Here is a 15,079-nt window from a genome sequence, read left to right on the forward strand (position 1 = left end):
CCCTCACACTGACATACCCAAGTGTTTTATTTCACAGCCAGAGGTTGTTATTTCTCCCCCTTTATGAGAAATTTCCCCCAAAGACCCTCTCTTCCCGCCCCCCCCCCGGGTAACCCAGCGCCTAGCAGGAGAAGGCGCCCACCTCCCCCCCTGCTACCCCTCCCACACAACCCGCAGCCGAGCGCCGGGCTCGGAGCTGCCGCCCTCAAGCCCCGTCCTGCCCCGGCGCCTCCTCTCCCCGAGCCGCCCACCGCCATGTCGGGCGGGAGAGGGCGCCCGGCAGCCGCCTCACGGTCCCTTCCCCGGCCCCGCCGCCCCGCTCCCGCAGGGGCTGCCCGCGCCCTCCCTCACGCCGCAAAATGGCTGCCGGCCCTCAGGCTTGGGGGGAAGCTGAGGGCGGGCGCCTTTAGTCAGGCTCCAGCCGGCACCCCGGAGCTGCCCACCTGCCCCCAGAGAAAGACCTCCACCCCAGGGGCCATGCCGGGCCCGGTAGCGGGTTAATATGGACACCCAAATTGGCCAGTTGGCCACCGCGGTGCTCCCCTGCCTTTGCTGGCGGGGGGGGGGGGCAGCAGCTCCCGGCCCCAGGGAGCGGGAGGGCCGGAGGGCACCAGCCTGGGAGCAGAGGTTCAACGTTCGTCAGGTTGGCAGGCAGAATTTATTTAACACCCAATTCCTGAGGACAGCCAGTCCCAGCAACGTCTCCCACCGTGACAAAACCATCCTCACCTCTGGTGGTGACTGGGAGGGGGGTGCTGCATTGCCTGGGGATTCTCCCCCCCCCCCCCCCCCCCAGATTTTTTTTTTTTTTTTCCCCCCTGAGCATGACCTTGGACTTGGACCAGAGCTTCCCATCTGGAAATCTGCAAAAAACCCACAGGTCCCTGGCTTGTTGTCAAGGGGGAGTCAACGAGGAGCTGAGCTACCCCAGGGGGAGAGGATGGTCCCCGGGCAGCACACTTGGACAAGGCCAGGGCTGGGAAACAAGGCATACACCAATTTAAAAATGTGACAAAGGGTGTTTGTGGTGCTGTGCTGCCGGGACATTCACCAGAAAGAGAGCCAGAGGGGCAAACATCCCTGTTAACAGCTCAGCTCCGACTGAGAGACTTGAAAATGGGGGTACCCTTGGCTAAGGTGTGTCTTCAGGGTCTGGCTCTCTGGTCTGTAACTGTCATGCTGCCCAAAATGGGGGCATTTAAGAACCCCTTTTGCAAAGCTTCACTCTTTTATTATTGTTAAACTATGGAGGGACAAACTCTGCAGCTGAAGGGGCCAATACAACGGCCTGAGGACCTCCCAGTGCCACCAACCTCAGGAGGGGGACAGTCCAGAGCTCTTTCCCCCCTCACAGAGGTTGTAACTGAAAACAGGGTTAAAGACGGTGCCATAGATGTTTCCCCTGATTCTGTGGGCCACCGAGCCTGATTTGGGGAATAACAGCTCTTAAAAGGGGCAAATAAAATACTTCTGAAAGTCTACAGGAACTTCTGCAGGTTGCAGAACTACTGCAGCTTCTCCTGCAGACCTGCCTGGCCATGGCCTCCCATCCACCCCAGCCGCACACATTTCTGCCTGGCCCTTTGGTGGCACGTCTCGGACAGCAAGCTTGCCCACTCCGGTCCCCTGCTCCTCCCGTGCTCCCCGTGCAGACCGACTGCGACTGTCTTTTTCACAGGCTATACTCTCTAAGAAATAATTGTTTATCCCAACACACGGTGCTTACTAGCATATCACAGAACCACAGGCTGGTTTGGGTGGGAAGGGACCTCAAACTCCTCCCGAGTGCCACCCCCTGCCCCGGGCAGGGCCCCCTTCCCCCAGCCCAGGGGGCTCCCAGCCCCGTCCAACCTGGCCTTGAACCCTTCCAGGGAGGGGGCACCCACAGCTGCTCTGGGCACCCGGGGCCAGCGCCTCACCCCCCCCACAGGGAACAATTTCTGCCTCAGATCTCACCTAAATCTGCCCTCTCTCAATGCAAACCCGTCCCCCCTCGTCCTACCCCCACCCCCTGACCCAGAGTCCCTCCCCACCTTTCCTGTCCCCCCTTTAAGCCCTGGGAGGCCGCTCGAAGGTCTCCCCGGAGCCTTCTCTTCTCCAGGCTGAACCCCCCCAACTCTCTCAGCCCGGCCTCCCCGGGGAGCTGCTCCAGCCCCCCCAGCATCTTCGTGGCCTCCTCTGGCCCCGCTTGAGCAGTTCCGTGTCCTTCTGATGTTGGGGTGCTCAGAGTTTAAAATAAAGCCTCGGAGCTGGCTGAGTGGATAGCTGCAGGCTCTGTAACCTTTTCCTTGGCATGAGGGAGGGCAGCTGATGGGAGCTTGGGTCTTGATGCCAACGTACCTCAAAGCACTGGAGTGTTTCCCGGAGCTAACGCCTCCCCTTCCTGCAGGGCAGCAACTGGCACCAGCCCTTGCATTACCTTGAAGGGAGAAAATGATCCGGTTCCCTGCTTGAAACCATTTCTGTAGCTGTTCAGCTGGCATCAGGGTCTGGTTGGGCAGAAATTGAAAGGGATCCACCGTTCAGAAACTCTGGGCAGGTTTCATTTTGGTACCTCATCACTGTCTGAAGGGATGCTGAAGAGGCTGTGCTGCAGAGGAAAGGCAGGTTTCTGCATCCGAGGGGAGCCAGGCAGGGCACACGCCACTGCTTCTCATGGAGAAATGTGTTGGTGTGAGCGTGGCTGTGTGTGCAACAGGAGCTCACCCTTTTCTCGAAGCCTGCGGGTGGTTTTCATTCTTCCTGATGCTGGAGAAAGCTCTTTGCCCACACCAGTGCCAGCTTTGTTGGACGTGTGCCCGTCTTTGTTCTGAGCAGCAACTTGGGAAGAGCAGATCTGCGCCAGGAACCGAACTGACTTTGCATGAGGAGGTGGTTAGCGCTGTGACACCCTTCCCCGTCAGTGCAGCAGCAGCTGCAATCCCCCCACGGCTCAGGTGCTGCTGAGAAATTAAGGAATAACAGCTGAGCATCTGCAGATAGACACGCATTAGTACTGCTAATTAGCCACCCACAGCAGGGCTGTGCTGTCCCATGTCACCGCTGGGGTAGTACCTGCTGGGTCCAGAATCTGTTGACACAGGCATGTCCTTGTGTCAGGCTCCGAGAATGCTGCTCATGTATTAGCAGGCAAATTTCTGAAGGCTGAAAGGGCAATGCTTCCCTTTCCAGGTAGTCTCTCCTTCTTTTGAGGGGAAAAAAAAACCAACCAAACAAAAAAACAACAGGTCATGAAGGCATTGAGAAGGTTCCCTGCATGTTTCTCCTCTCCTGTTTGCGCTCACTGTGCTTCTACGTTTTCCTGCTGTCACATATTTTGTCCTTCCTCTGTATGTTTTTAGCCTACTAAAAATTAATGCACTTCATGAACCGTTTACGCTTGGGGCCATAACTGGATTATATACAACCTGGTCACATCCTGACTTCTGGTGGTCCCAGTTCTTTCCCACTCTATGTGGACACTTCCATGGAAAAATCTACTGCCTGGAGCATCCCCAATATAGCAGCATCTGTTACCAAGCCTGCATCTGCTGTGCAGAAGGCTACTGCAACAAGGCCATTCCTGTTTGGGTTTCTGTCTCTCAGTTAAGCACTTAAGCAATTTCTGTCTGTGGCCAAATCTCACTTGGGGAGGCACGGCAGCACCTAAAGTGCTAGTGAGCGCTTGCGGAGGAAACACTTCTCAGCCCTCCTCCAAGTCCGTTCTTCTGAAACCTTTTGTGGTTTTCCAGGTTATCATTTCTTATTTCTCTGATACTTGCTGTGTCGCCGACTCCATGTTATTCTCCCACCTATTTTAAATCCACTCCTATCCTTACTGAGCAGCCTTGTAATGCTTGCCTCCTATCCCAAACAAACAAACAAAAAAATGCCTTCAGACCTATTTCATACTGCTCTGGATTTTTTTATCTGACACAAAAAACTCAGAGGATTTTCTCAAGGAGCTTCAATCTTGACATGAGGCCCTGTCAAGTCCTGTCATCATTCACTGCATTATTTACTAGGGGAAAATGAAAGCAGATGCTCAACTACTGGGCCAGCTGTTTTAGATGCAAAAGCAAGCTGTCTCAAAGTCAGCTGCTGATAAATATTAGGGCTGATTCTCATCTCAGCTGTACAACATATGCAGAGAACACCAGATTTTTGCAAGGTACTTAGAAACACCCGGGATAGAATTTGGATCAAATCCATTTGAATGTAAGGGGAGCTGTAGCTGAGACCTTTGAAAAGAAGCCTCTAAAGCCAGAATGGTGCCTACTTGCACTGAGCTACTTTGAAAGATCCTGTCTGAAATAATAATAATTATATAATGATATATAATAATAATAACAGCAGCAACAACAAAAATGAAAATAGAGGAATAAACCAGATCTCTTTAACAGTACGCTAATCAATATTGCTTTATGCTTAATACAAAGGAATGAAAATTAGTTCTAATAAACTGTGCTGCTATTACACTAGAGAATTATTAGTGCTGCAGTCACAGCTGCTGAATCACAACTGTTTTGAGACCTGATGCTATTCAGGAGATTTTTCTCCTGTTGTTAATTAGTCATCTCAATAAACCTGCGCTCAGCTCCGTAGGTGTAAATACAAGGAGTTGCCTGCTGAGTAACCACGTCAGATTACATGTGTCAGACTGAGCCACACCAAACGCTTCATGTGGCGAAATGTCGGGAGGAGCATCGCTGGGGTAGCAAGGTGCCCCGAAGAAGTCAGAGGACAGGCGTGCTCCTGCTTGGTGCTGTATGACATACGTGGCCAGAGTCCCACGCGTGCTGGCAGCAGCATGCTCCCATGCAGATATTGCTGCGTAGGGACTTGTGGAGATCTGCCTGGTCACGTCAGCAGCAATTTTCTACAGGCTTTCCTTCAGTATGCCTTTTCTCTTTGCTTTGTTAAGGCCTCTGCAATCCCAGAACATCTTAGTTTGAAAATCCAGACGTAATCCTAAAACATCTTACTTCAAGGTGTCTGGCACCATCAGCTGACCCATGCTCGTTTCTCTCCTGACTCTCCCCACCTCCTCTCAAATATTCTTTTTAAAGTCCACATTTCCACCTGCTGCAACAGAAATGCTGTTCCTGAAGTACTTGCAGGGGACTGCTGACTCCCGAGCTGACCACATTTGCCATCTGATTTTTGGAGCAGCCACAGTGCTGTTTCCCAAATCCCTCCCTCATGTTCCCACCCACAGCGCAGGATCCTCCGTCTGCGGGCAAGCTGATGGTGCTCTTTCTCTTGGGCAGCCAAGAGAACCTTGAACCTCTTTCCGTGTAATTTTATATGTAGTTTTCCACCAAAACCATTTAAGTAAGACCCACACGTAATGCCTGCGCCCAAACCTGCGAACTCAGGGCATTGCAGCTTATCCAGAACTGTGTCCCTGGGGATTCCTAAATCCACAGGGTGCTACAACAGTACCTGGGCTGTCCTGACTACATGCATTTGGCAGCGAAAATGTCCTGTGCACTTAATCTCCTGTAGGGATTTCTTTGAGGAAATTAAAAGATTTCTCTCTGAGAGCAGAGACTTTCCCTGTGCAAAGGCTCCGCACCCCTGAGTCCTTTGGGCTACGGCATGAGTGCCTGCAAGCAGCATCCCAGATGAAAACATGGCTAGGCCGTGACAAAAGTTGTCACCAGCCCTTTTTAATCCAGGCAACGCTTGTGTCCACTTGAAGCAGCTTCCCTTTTCCACCCGCCTTTGCTGCGGTTTTCAGTGCTGGCAAACCCACAAGCGGCTGGCTGTAGCAGGCACCGAGTCCCACAGAGCTTGCTTTGCCGCAACTGGCTCAGAAGATTTAATCACCTCTCGCTTTCCCTTTCCTGGAAAAGGATTCCTGTCCCTCGTGTGGCTGCTTTTACAGTTCTCGTCTCTCCAGGCAGGATGACTCGTTCGTGGCAAACCTAATAACCTGCAAGTCGTTCACTTTGCCTGAATCCTATCATTAATAGGGATTTACGGAGCTGATTTGTGAAACATCGTTTCTGGTGTTTATGAGGTATTTATTAGCCACAATGAAATGCTAACTAGTAGCTTATTCGCTCTCAGCTAGCCACGTTTGCTCAAAAGCAGATAGCCCATTTTCAGACAATATTTTCCAAGCCTTCCAGGGTTTGGGGTGGATTTACCGCTCCTCAGCCTGTCCGTCTGAACCCAATTAGGTGGCTGTGCCTGGGATTTCACCCTTTTTGGCAGGTGTCTCAGCCACCGAGCCCAGTCTGCTGTGCCTTACCCACCTCAGGCGGCTGAGCTGGACCCAGCTAAGTGCTACCTAGCTGGGCGCAGGACCAAGCCCAGACCAGCGTGAGCTAGAAGATGGCTCTTTCCAAGAGGTGGCTGTTTGATAAGTAAGGCGGTATGAAAAGCCAACAGCCTCCTGCGTTTGGGGAAGGATTGCTGAGTCTTCTCCAGGGATTGCAGTAGGAAAGAAGCTGTGAGTCAGCTTAGCGGAGGCGAAAGAGTGGGAAGGTCTCCAGCCTCTTTGGAGAAAGGATGGAAAGGGGAGAGACATGCCCTGTGCTGTACCTCTGTCTTGGGAGGGATTTGGGCATGGGATGCTGGCTCGGTGCCCTGCTGCCCATCAGGGTTTGCTTTGGCTGGAGCTGACAGCAATCAGAGAAATTTTAAATGGAAATTTCAAATGGAAATCAGCTGTTTGTGAGAGCCCCCCCCCCCCCCGCCCCAGGAGGCAGAGCACAGATGGAGCGGTGGCGGGGGGGGGGGGCGAGGCACTGCCTGCTGCTTTGCCTGCTCCTGCTGCTGCCCCCCAAAACTGCCCTGGGAACGTGTGGAGCTGCGAGCTGGGGCAGGACAGCGGTGGGAACCCGCAGAAGGGCCGGGTGAAGACAATCAGATCCCTCTTCTGTAGTGATTTTGCCAGAGATTGTTTCTGCTGTGTCAGGACTCCCTGGGGACTTGCAGGGATTGCACAAGAACGTACTTTCCCAGGTTACCAAGCCCGAGCAGTGCTCCTCACTGCTTTTCTCTCCATCTTCAGGGTAGTAAATCCCCCTTTCCCACCGCTTAGCAAGCGTGGGGGACACCCCGCCAAGCTTCATTGGTTTCCTTTGGAGGGGAGAGAGTCTGCAGGGTCTGCTCTTAACTTCATCCTGGAGCTGCGTGGCTGAAATCACGAGGGGCCACTGCTTTGGGGTTGGAGGGGGAGCCTTGTCTTAGGCCCACGCATACAGCCCCCGCCGCCGTCTGCCTTGCGCTTGGTCCTGGAAAGGAGGAGGAGTGAGGGGTGCCGGCTCCTGAGCACGGATGGGGCACCCCAGAAACAGGCTTCATTTAAGGTTTGACAGCCCTCAGCTCCCAGGTGAATTCCCGGACAACCTATCCTTACCTAGACCACAACAGCGAGCAGCAGCCAGGCTGAAATTGGGCCAGAACATGGGCGCTTCGGGCAATTCTGAATTAGAAACCGATGTATTTGACTTCCTTCACCACTACAGAGGATGTTCTGTGAACTCCAGTTCTGCCCTGAAGTTAAAATGTCCAACTTTTGGGTACCGCTGAGGCACAGCACTGACAGCTCCCAAAGGCCCTCAGGGTTTTGCTGGGGGATGTCCAAGTGACCTGGGGTACAGCGGGGACCACGGCACCCCAAGGCTTGGGAACAGGCACCCATCCTGATGTGTCCTCACTGCTTTTTTTCCACTTATTTCCACTGCTTTTCCTCCGGCGCCAGCCGAGGCTTCCTTCTCTTGTGGGAGACAGAGCTTGATATTCATGGTCAGTACAGCCATCTTCTTAATATTGCTTTGAGTGTCACCAGTTCCTGTGGAGATGTACAACACGGCAGCTGAAGGCAGAAAAAAAAGGCTTTTCCTCTGGAATTACATAAATTATGATTAGAGCAGAGTGATGTGTGTCCCTGGTGCATATCGCTTATCAGAAAGGATGTCTCTTCCCAGTGATGCTGATACTTGGGAGTGCAGTTCAGCCTGTAAAATATTTATTAGAAAATGTTCCAGAGTGGCTTATCTATTTTTGAGACGTAACATCCATCTCATGAACAAGCCTCATCTCTGTCTGGAAGGGTGCCCTTCCTCTGGAAACTCTGGAGGGCTTTAAGCACGACAGAACGGCGATGGAAAAAAAAATAGAAGAAAACACAAATGCCTGCTATCATAATGGATATAAACTTCCCTTGGCTCGAGATAATGAAACATCCAAAGGATAGGACAATATTTAAACGGTCTCAGCAAGGAATTCACTGCATGGAGCCCTCGCACGTCAGCTCAGCTGCGTCAGAAAGCAGCACCTGGCCCGCAGCAGGGAGCATGGGCTCTCATGTCAGGGCAGCGAGGAGGGGTAACCCGCCGAGACGCCCGCCCGCTCGAAATCCGCAGAGATTTGGGAAGCCAGCCAGCCCCATCTCCCGCCAGGCCCTGCTCAGCACCAGCTCCAGACTTTCCTCTTGCACGTATCAGAGGTGGAGAGGCAGAAGGTGCCAACAATTATAGCCGTGATAAGATTTTGTATTTCATTTAAAACTCTAGATCTGGAGCCTGGAGTTTGTATCGATTTCCTATAATAGCCTCTGACAAGGGGAGAAATCTAAAAGCTGTCATCTCTTCTGCACTGTAATGTCAGGTGCTAAGTAGGAAAGCAGACCTGTGACCTACGTCTGTGTGCCAACCATAGAGCAAAATCCTGCAAAAAAATAAATCTGTTGCTCCTTATTGCTTATTTTACCCCAGTAAAAACGCACTGACTGTGTCTCATCTTTGAGAGCAGGAGTGACAGTCGGTTATAACGAGAACCGGGGCAGGCGTGAGCGGCAGTCCCCAGCTCTGCACCGCTCATCTCCTGCAGCTCAGTCTCCCGCGATTCTTTCCCCAGCAGTACAGCCGATCCTTTCTTTTCATTGTCATGAAATCCCTCACAAAAGCCTTGGGCTACAGGATTTGTGGTGGGAGAAGGGGCGTGTTTCAGCATCCCCCCAACATAGTAATTGTCTGGGGGCTGCTGGGAACGGGTTTAAAAAGGACAAGGAGAAAATGCCAGCACCTCCCTCTCCCCAGCCGGTGCTGACAGCACCACGGGACCAGGGGGACAGGCTTGGATCGCCGCTGGGACACCCCAACTCACCCAGTCACAAGTTGCTCCTGCCATTTTTAAGCTGGGAAACCCGACTGAAGCCAGATCCGCCCCGCAGGCCTTGCTGCTGGGGCTTGTGGCCAGTCGGCCTGCGGCGAGATGCAGCCGTATATCCTTGGGTCTTTTTTTGTCGCTCTTCCCTGAGCCTTTCCTAGATTGGGGGGTGGGGGGGGTCACAAGACCCCTTCCACCACGCTGAGGTTTCTGGTTTTAGGCAGGTCAGCCCAGCGCTGCACGCTCACGCCTCGCCTCGCACCGGGCACAGCTGCCCGGCTGTGCTGGAGTCTGCTGCAGCTCCTTGCTTTGCTCTTCAGTCACAAACTAGTTTTAGAGCAGGAAGAGACTGTGGTCCCAGACTTTCTAAGAAAACGCAGGAAGCAGTCCAATAAGAAAAACAGTCCCAACTGTTCCAACCAGAGACCATTTGCTGACCTCAAAAATTGCGGTCCCCAGCTCACCCACAATAGTCTGTCATAACTCATTTCCCTTCTACTACCTTTGGCCGCTCACAGCAACACCAGGTAGCCTTTTAAACACCCAGGTAGTTTTTACCATTCCTTACTGTGCCTCTGCCCAGTTGCACAGAGCTCCTGGGACAGCTCTGACCATGAGCAGCAACTTGCAGGTAATAGGGACTATCCAGGCATAAGCAGATTTCCCACATTACTGGCTGGAGAGCAGCCCCGAGGAGAGGGACTGGGGGTGCTGGTGGGGGGAAAACTGCCCGTGAGGCAGCCCCGTGCGCTGGCAGCCCAGAACCCACCCGTGCCCTGGGCTGCAGCCAGAGCAGGGGGGGCAGCAGGGCCAGGGAGGGGATTCTCCCCCTCTGCTCCGCTCTGGGGAGACCCCCCTGCAGTGCTGGGGCCAGCTCGGGGGCCCCCAACAGCAGAAGGACACGGAGCTGCTCGAGCGGGGCCAGAGGAGGCCACGGAGATGCTGGGGGGGCTGGAGCAGCTCCCCTGGGGGGCCGGGCTGAGAGAGTTGGGGGGGTTCAGCCTGGAGAAGAGAAGGCTCCGGGGGGACCCTGAGAGCGGCCTCCCAGGGCTTAAAGGGGGGACAGGAGAGGTGGGGGGGGGACTCTTTATTTGTGAGGTGATGGTTTTAAACTGCCAGAGGGCAGATTTAGGTTAGATCTAAGGCAGAAATCCTTCCCTGTGCAGGGGGTGAGGCGCTGGCCCAGGGTGCCCAGAGCAGCTGTGGCTGCCCCCTCCCTGGAAGGGTTCAAGGCCAGGTTGGACGGGGCTGGGAGCCCCCTGGGCTGGGGGAAGGGGGCCCTGCCCGGGGCAGGGGGTGGCACTGGGGGGGGCTTTGAGGTCCCTTCCCACCCAAACCCCGCAGTATGTGGTTTTTGGGGTGCGGGGGTGCCGGTCCCCTCTCCCCCTGCCCAGCTGGCAGCAGAGGGCACCAAAGACCGGCCGGGGCCCAGCCGACAAGAGCCTGAACAGGAAACCTGGGAAGAGAAGGCGTGTGGGAGGGTGGCAGCGGTTTTACAGTTCTTTAAAATTCATGAATTTGCTCTTTTGAAATTCATTAGGTCCTGAAAGGGCTGCACAGCCTCTAGGCTCGACTTTGAGCAGCCCCAGCTCCTCGCTGTCGCCAACGCAGGCTGCCGCAGAGCCAGCGCCACAACCCTCGCAGCCCCGCTCCCCTCCCTCTCACGGGCCCTTTTATCAAGGCTCATATTGCCACAGAATATTGCAATATATTGCAACAACGGGAACTTCGAGGTGTTGCTGTTGTACTTACCCCTCTTGTCATCAAATTTTCCATTACTCCTTAAGTACAAGCCCTGAGAAACATATTTTTTTTTTTTTTTTTCTCCCCCCCGCTGGATTATAGACAGAAAGACAACGTGGGGAGCAGCCAGAGGCAGCACTTTTGAATACAGCAGCAGATGGAGGACTCTCAAAATCTTGACGTCGCGGTGGGGTAGCAGCCAACGTGCAGAGTTCACAGCCAAGGTGTGACAAGTCCGGGGGACGGAGCCCGAAGGAAAACCCAGATTTTGCCCCACTGTGGGAACAGACTTCAGCTGCCTGGGGGGAAATGGGGGGGCTCACACCCTCGTCCTGCTGGTCCCAGTCCCACGGGAGCTGTAACTGATGCTCCAGACAAGGTGGAAATGGCTCTGTGAAATGAGGCCGAGAACTGAGTCTCAAAGAAAAAGGTTTTAAAGGTCAAAAAACACCAAAGTACCGCGTTTCTGCACCGCAAAGCATTTGGAGAGAGTAAATTGTCCAGGTGAGTCAAGTGTTTTCCCCAGCAACAAGTCGTACGACTTGCAGCTGCCTGAAGTAAAAGATCAAATACAAACAAGCACGATCACAGCAGAAGAGCTGTGATTTCTCAGCCCGTGAACCAGGCCAACAACAAATCCACAATATTGTATGTTTTATTTAAATTAACAAAACTACATGTTTTCCAGGTTGCTTAAAGCATTCTGTAAAAACTGAACTCAACCTAAACAAAAAAGGATATATTTTAATAAGACCCAGGGACTATTTTTGAGACATATGAGTAGGACTTAGGAATTAAGAAATAAAAAAACCACACACACACGCACGCACACATACACGCGCCCCGTAAACAAATTGTTAGTGTTTGACACAAAATTTGGTTTTAAAGCTGCAATTCCCCATTTGTAAGGAGCCTTTACAAAATGCAATGCTATACTAAGCTGTAAAAGAAACCATGAACACATCTAGTAGAACAACATAAATATCATGTAAGAACCCAACATAAAAAGGACATTAAAGTTGCAAAGTCGAACACACTCAGCCAGGAACACGCCAGAGTTACGATGATGTGCGTTAATTTAATTCACTTTGTAATTGAACAGCTACTGCGAGTAGGAACATTGCTTGGCCCTACTAGCACTTATTTTTCCTTATGTAAATTGCTTACAAGTTACGTTTTGCCACCTGTGTTGAAGGTGCAGTCCCAGAACTTATTCCACATACGCTAAGTGTGCTCCCTCCTTTTTTTTTTTTTTTTTCCCTCCATTTAAACCACATTTCCTTTCAGTACAGGGGCACTGTCATCCCACTTTACAAAAAAAATAAAAACCCGAATTTATTAAAAATTACTAGTGTTCAAGTATCCAAAGTCACCCCGAGGTACCTCCTTAAGCACGGTCCAGCACTTTTTCTGTGCTACAGTGACTTCACACACTCGGATGCTGAACTGAATAGCCTTCCTTTAAAAAAACATGCTGTAATAGCTTAAATTAACAAAAAGAGGGTAACCCTTCTGCAGACGGGGTGTGCTGCACCCTGATCAGAGACCCGTTCGGTGTCTCACAACTCCGGGCTCCCACCAACCAAAGGGATGGAGATCATCCACGCTATTCTCTCTTTATAGCATTGAGCTCTAATAAATGGTATTTTAAATGCTACTTTACAAAGTGCCGCTCTCGCTGGGGTCGTAACAGCCCAGCAGCTCCTGGTGGGATTCATTTGGTGCAGTCAGCAGCCCCGGTGAGAAATCCCTTCTGGGGAAAGGCTGGAGAGGAGATGGGGTGCCCGGCCGGCCCCGCACACGGCCGAGGGGCAGTCGCTAGCCTTCTGCCCCCGTTCCCTGGGGGACTGGGAGAGTAAGGAGGAATTATTTGAACACCTCACCCCCCAGCTGAAGTATTGACTTGTCTCGGGAAATACGGGGAAGGGAAAGCAAAAAGCAAGGAAAGTTGGTGCACCAACACGCTTGGAATGGTGATGGGGATGGTTAGAGAGGAACTGAGCAGCCCCCCCGGCGCTGCAGCCCGTGCAGACAGCGGGCTGGGGGGTGCACGGGGCAGCCAGGGACCGGCGTCACCCCGAGCGAGCTGCTTGCTGGGGTGGGAATCGTGAGCAACCAGCACGTCCTGGTGCAAACCAGAGCCCCGCACGCAAGCCGGAGCGCGGCAGAAACGGCAGCAGGCAGCAGGATTTAATTGCACGTCGTAACGCATACACCGGCTAGAGATGGATTACAGCTTCAGAGGTGATCTCACTTCGGGTCTTCCCCAGTTATACTTCCATTTTACAGCCTTAATACTCTACCAATTGATGTGTAATTTCAAAAGTTTTAAGAACCCAAGGACCACGTGTCGCCTTTTCCAGGACAGTGATTCTACCCGTACCCACAGTTACTGCCCGTCAGCGGCTTTGGAAGCTTCAGCAGCAGCAGCTTCTTAACTTTTAGGTACAAAACTGGGCTGGGGAGGTTGAGTTATGCGTTACTAGCAGTTAACACAGACATTTACTAGTTCCAAGTGACGAGGGCCCCCTGCATCCTCCAGCCCCTGGAAGGTGTGCCCGGAGGAGCACAGACCCCTCCAGCCATGCTTCTTCCCCCACACACCACTAACACTTCTCTTAACTGGTCCCCAGCACAGTCCAGTTTATGCCTGACCCCAGATCAGTTCCCATTCCCCTCGAACTGCCAACCTCCTCACTGCCAGACTCACCCAGGCCCAGCATAGGGGTGAAGCGACCTCAGCGCCTGCTTGTGCTCTGGAAAAGCAAATATCCACATTAGTGAGTGCCAAGCAGTTTTGGTTTTTTTTTTTTTTTTTTTTCAAATCCGATAATCCCAGGAAGAATCCATCTCTGCCCAGCCCGCTCCATCCCGGCAGCGCACGGAGATTGCCCGGCATCCTCTGCCCAGCTGATGGGCACCGGAACCAAGAACACACTGTCCCCCCCTCCCCGGGCCTTTCTCTTCTCCCCAGGGCACGTAAGCAGCATAAAAATGAACGAGCCGTAACAAAAAGGTAAGGTGGAGGAGGACAACAAAAGTAAGGGAAGCCAAAGGGGCTGAGAAGGGGCAGGAGCTGGCTGTGGGACCGGTGCCTCTGGGACTCGTGACAGGAGCACTCTTTTGTCCTGCAAACCAGCTCAGGCATCCCGTTTTTACATTCTCCCGGACTTAACAAACAGCTGCAAAACCGACTGAGAAAGCCCGTTGCTGCTTCTACTAAAATCTTACCTATCACAGTCTACTCCCTTCCTCAGCTGTGTTTCATCCCAGTGACAGAGGTTTCCTGCAGAGTTGCAGGGCTGTAAAGACCTCAAACAACGCTCGGTACAATTATAGGGGGTGGAATTAAATGTTTTTGCAACGAGGCTTTAGTTCCTCCCCCCGACCAACACCTTGTTTAAAGTTGCACACAAGAAGAAGGCTCGGAATGCTGAACACGTGCTCCCCGACTGAGCTCCCTGCACCGCCTTTATGCACAGGCACACGACAGCCAAATAAAAACTGCTCAGTGCCAGCTCTGCCCCTTCCTAACTTCTGAACGTGCGACTTTGCAACCTTAATGCTTTTCTAGCAGGTTTTTATGCGCTTGAGTGTAACACAATATACATATCCCTCCCCCCAGAAATAACTACACCATATTAAAGAGTTTACAAATGTTCTGCTCGGTGTCACTGCTCTGTCAAAATACACTAGGTACGGAGTGCTCGAGAAGCAAGCCAGAGAGGTCTCCTGCCCCAGGGCGTTGTGTTGTCCTCTGCTCTCCACCCCGGTGTGGGTCCCAGCTGAGGCCACCTCAGCGTCACTCCTGAGCCTCCTTGCGAGCCAGCTTATAAACCTCCGTGGGGCCATCCACGTGCGTGATGGTGGTGGTGAGCTGAAGCTCTTCCCCGCTGTTTACTCCCAGGTCACCTGAGGAACAAAGTTATTTCGTTAGCCCAGTCTCACAATAAAAGATTTGACAATTCGAAAGCAGAAGACCTGGTTTTATTCCCTCCAGGCTTTCGTCAGCCACCTGAGCTATGGACCACGCAACATTTCTATAAATGCTTTTATTTATGGTTACTTAAATACAAGCATATAGGCAAAGGAGGATTTCCGTGCTACTGAAGACTACTGATGGATTAATCCAACAGCACAGCCATTCTCCACATGCCCAGATTTCTATTTTCTCCTTTCCTCATTCCTCCATTTGAGCTACGCAATTGCAACTGGGCAGTACTAAAAAGTA

At 52.5% G+C, this 15,079-nt stretch overlaps 1 protein-coding gene across 1 annotated transcript in view; it reads right to left on the reverse strand.

Moving 5' to 3' along the window:
• Positions 1-11,487: 11,487 nt before the first annotated feature.
• Positions 11,488-15,079, reverse strand: part of WLS (Wnt ligand secretion mediator) — a 40,254-nt gene continuing 36,662 nt past the window's right edge. The window contains exon 12 of the mRNA XM_033007184.2: positions 11,488-14,760. Within this exon, the coding sequence (XP_032863075.2) occupies positions 14,651-14,760 (110 nt within the window). The 3' untranslated portion in view covers positions 11,488-14,650. The remainder of the gene's footprint in view (positions 14,761-15,079) is intronic.

Source organism: Tyto alba, unplaced genomic scaffold (genome assembly GCF_018691265.1).
Source record: "Tyto alba isolate M040663 unplaced genomic scaffold, T.alba_DEE_v4.0 Super-Scaffold_1000006, whole genome shotgun sequence".
NCBI classification, from domain to species: Eukaryota; Metazoa; Chordata; class Aves; order Strigiformes; family Tytonidae; genus Tyto; species Tyto alba.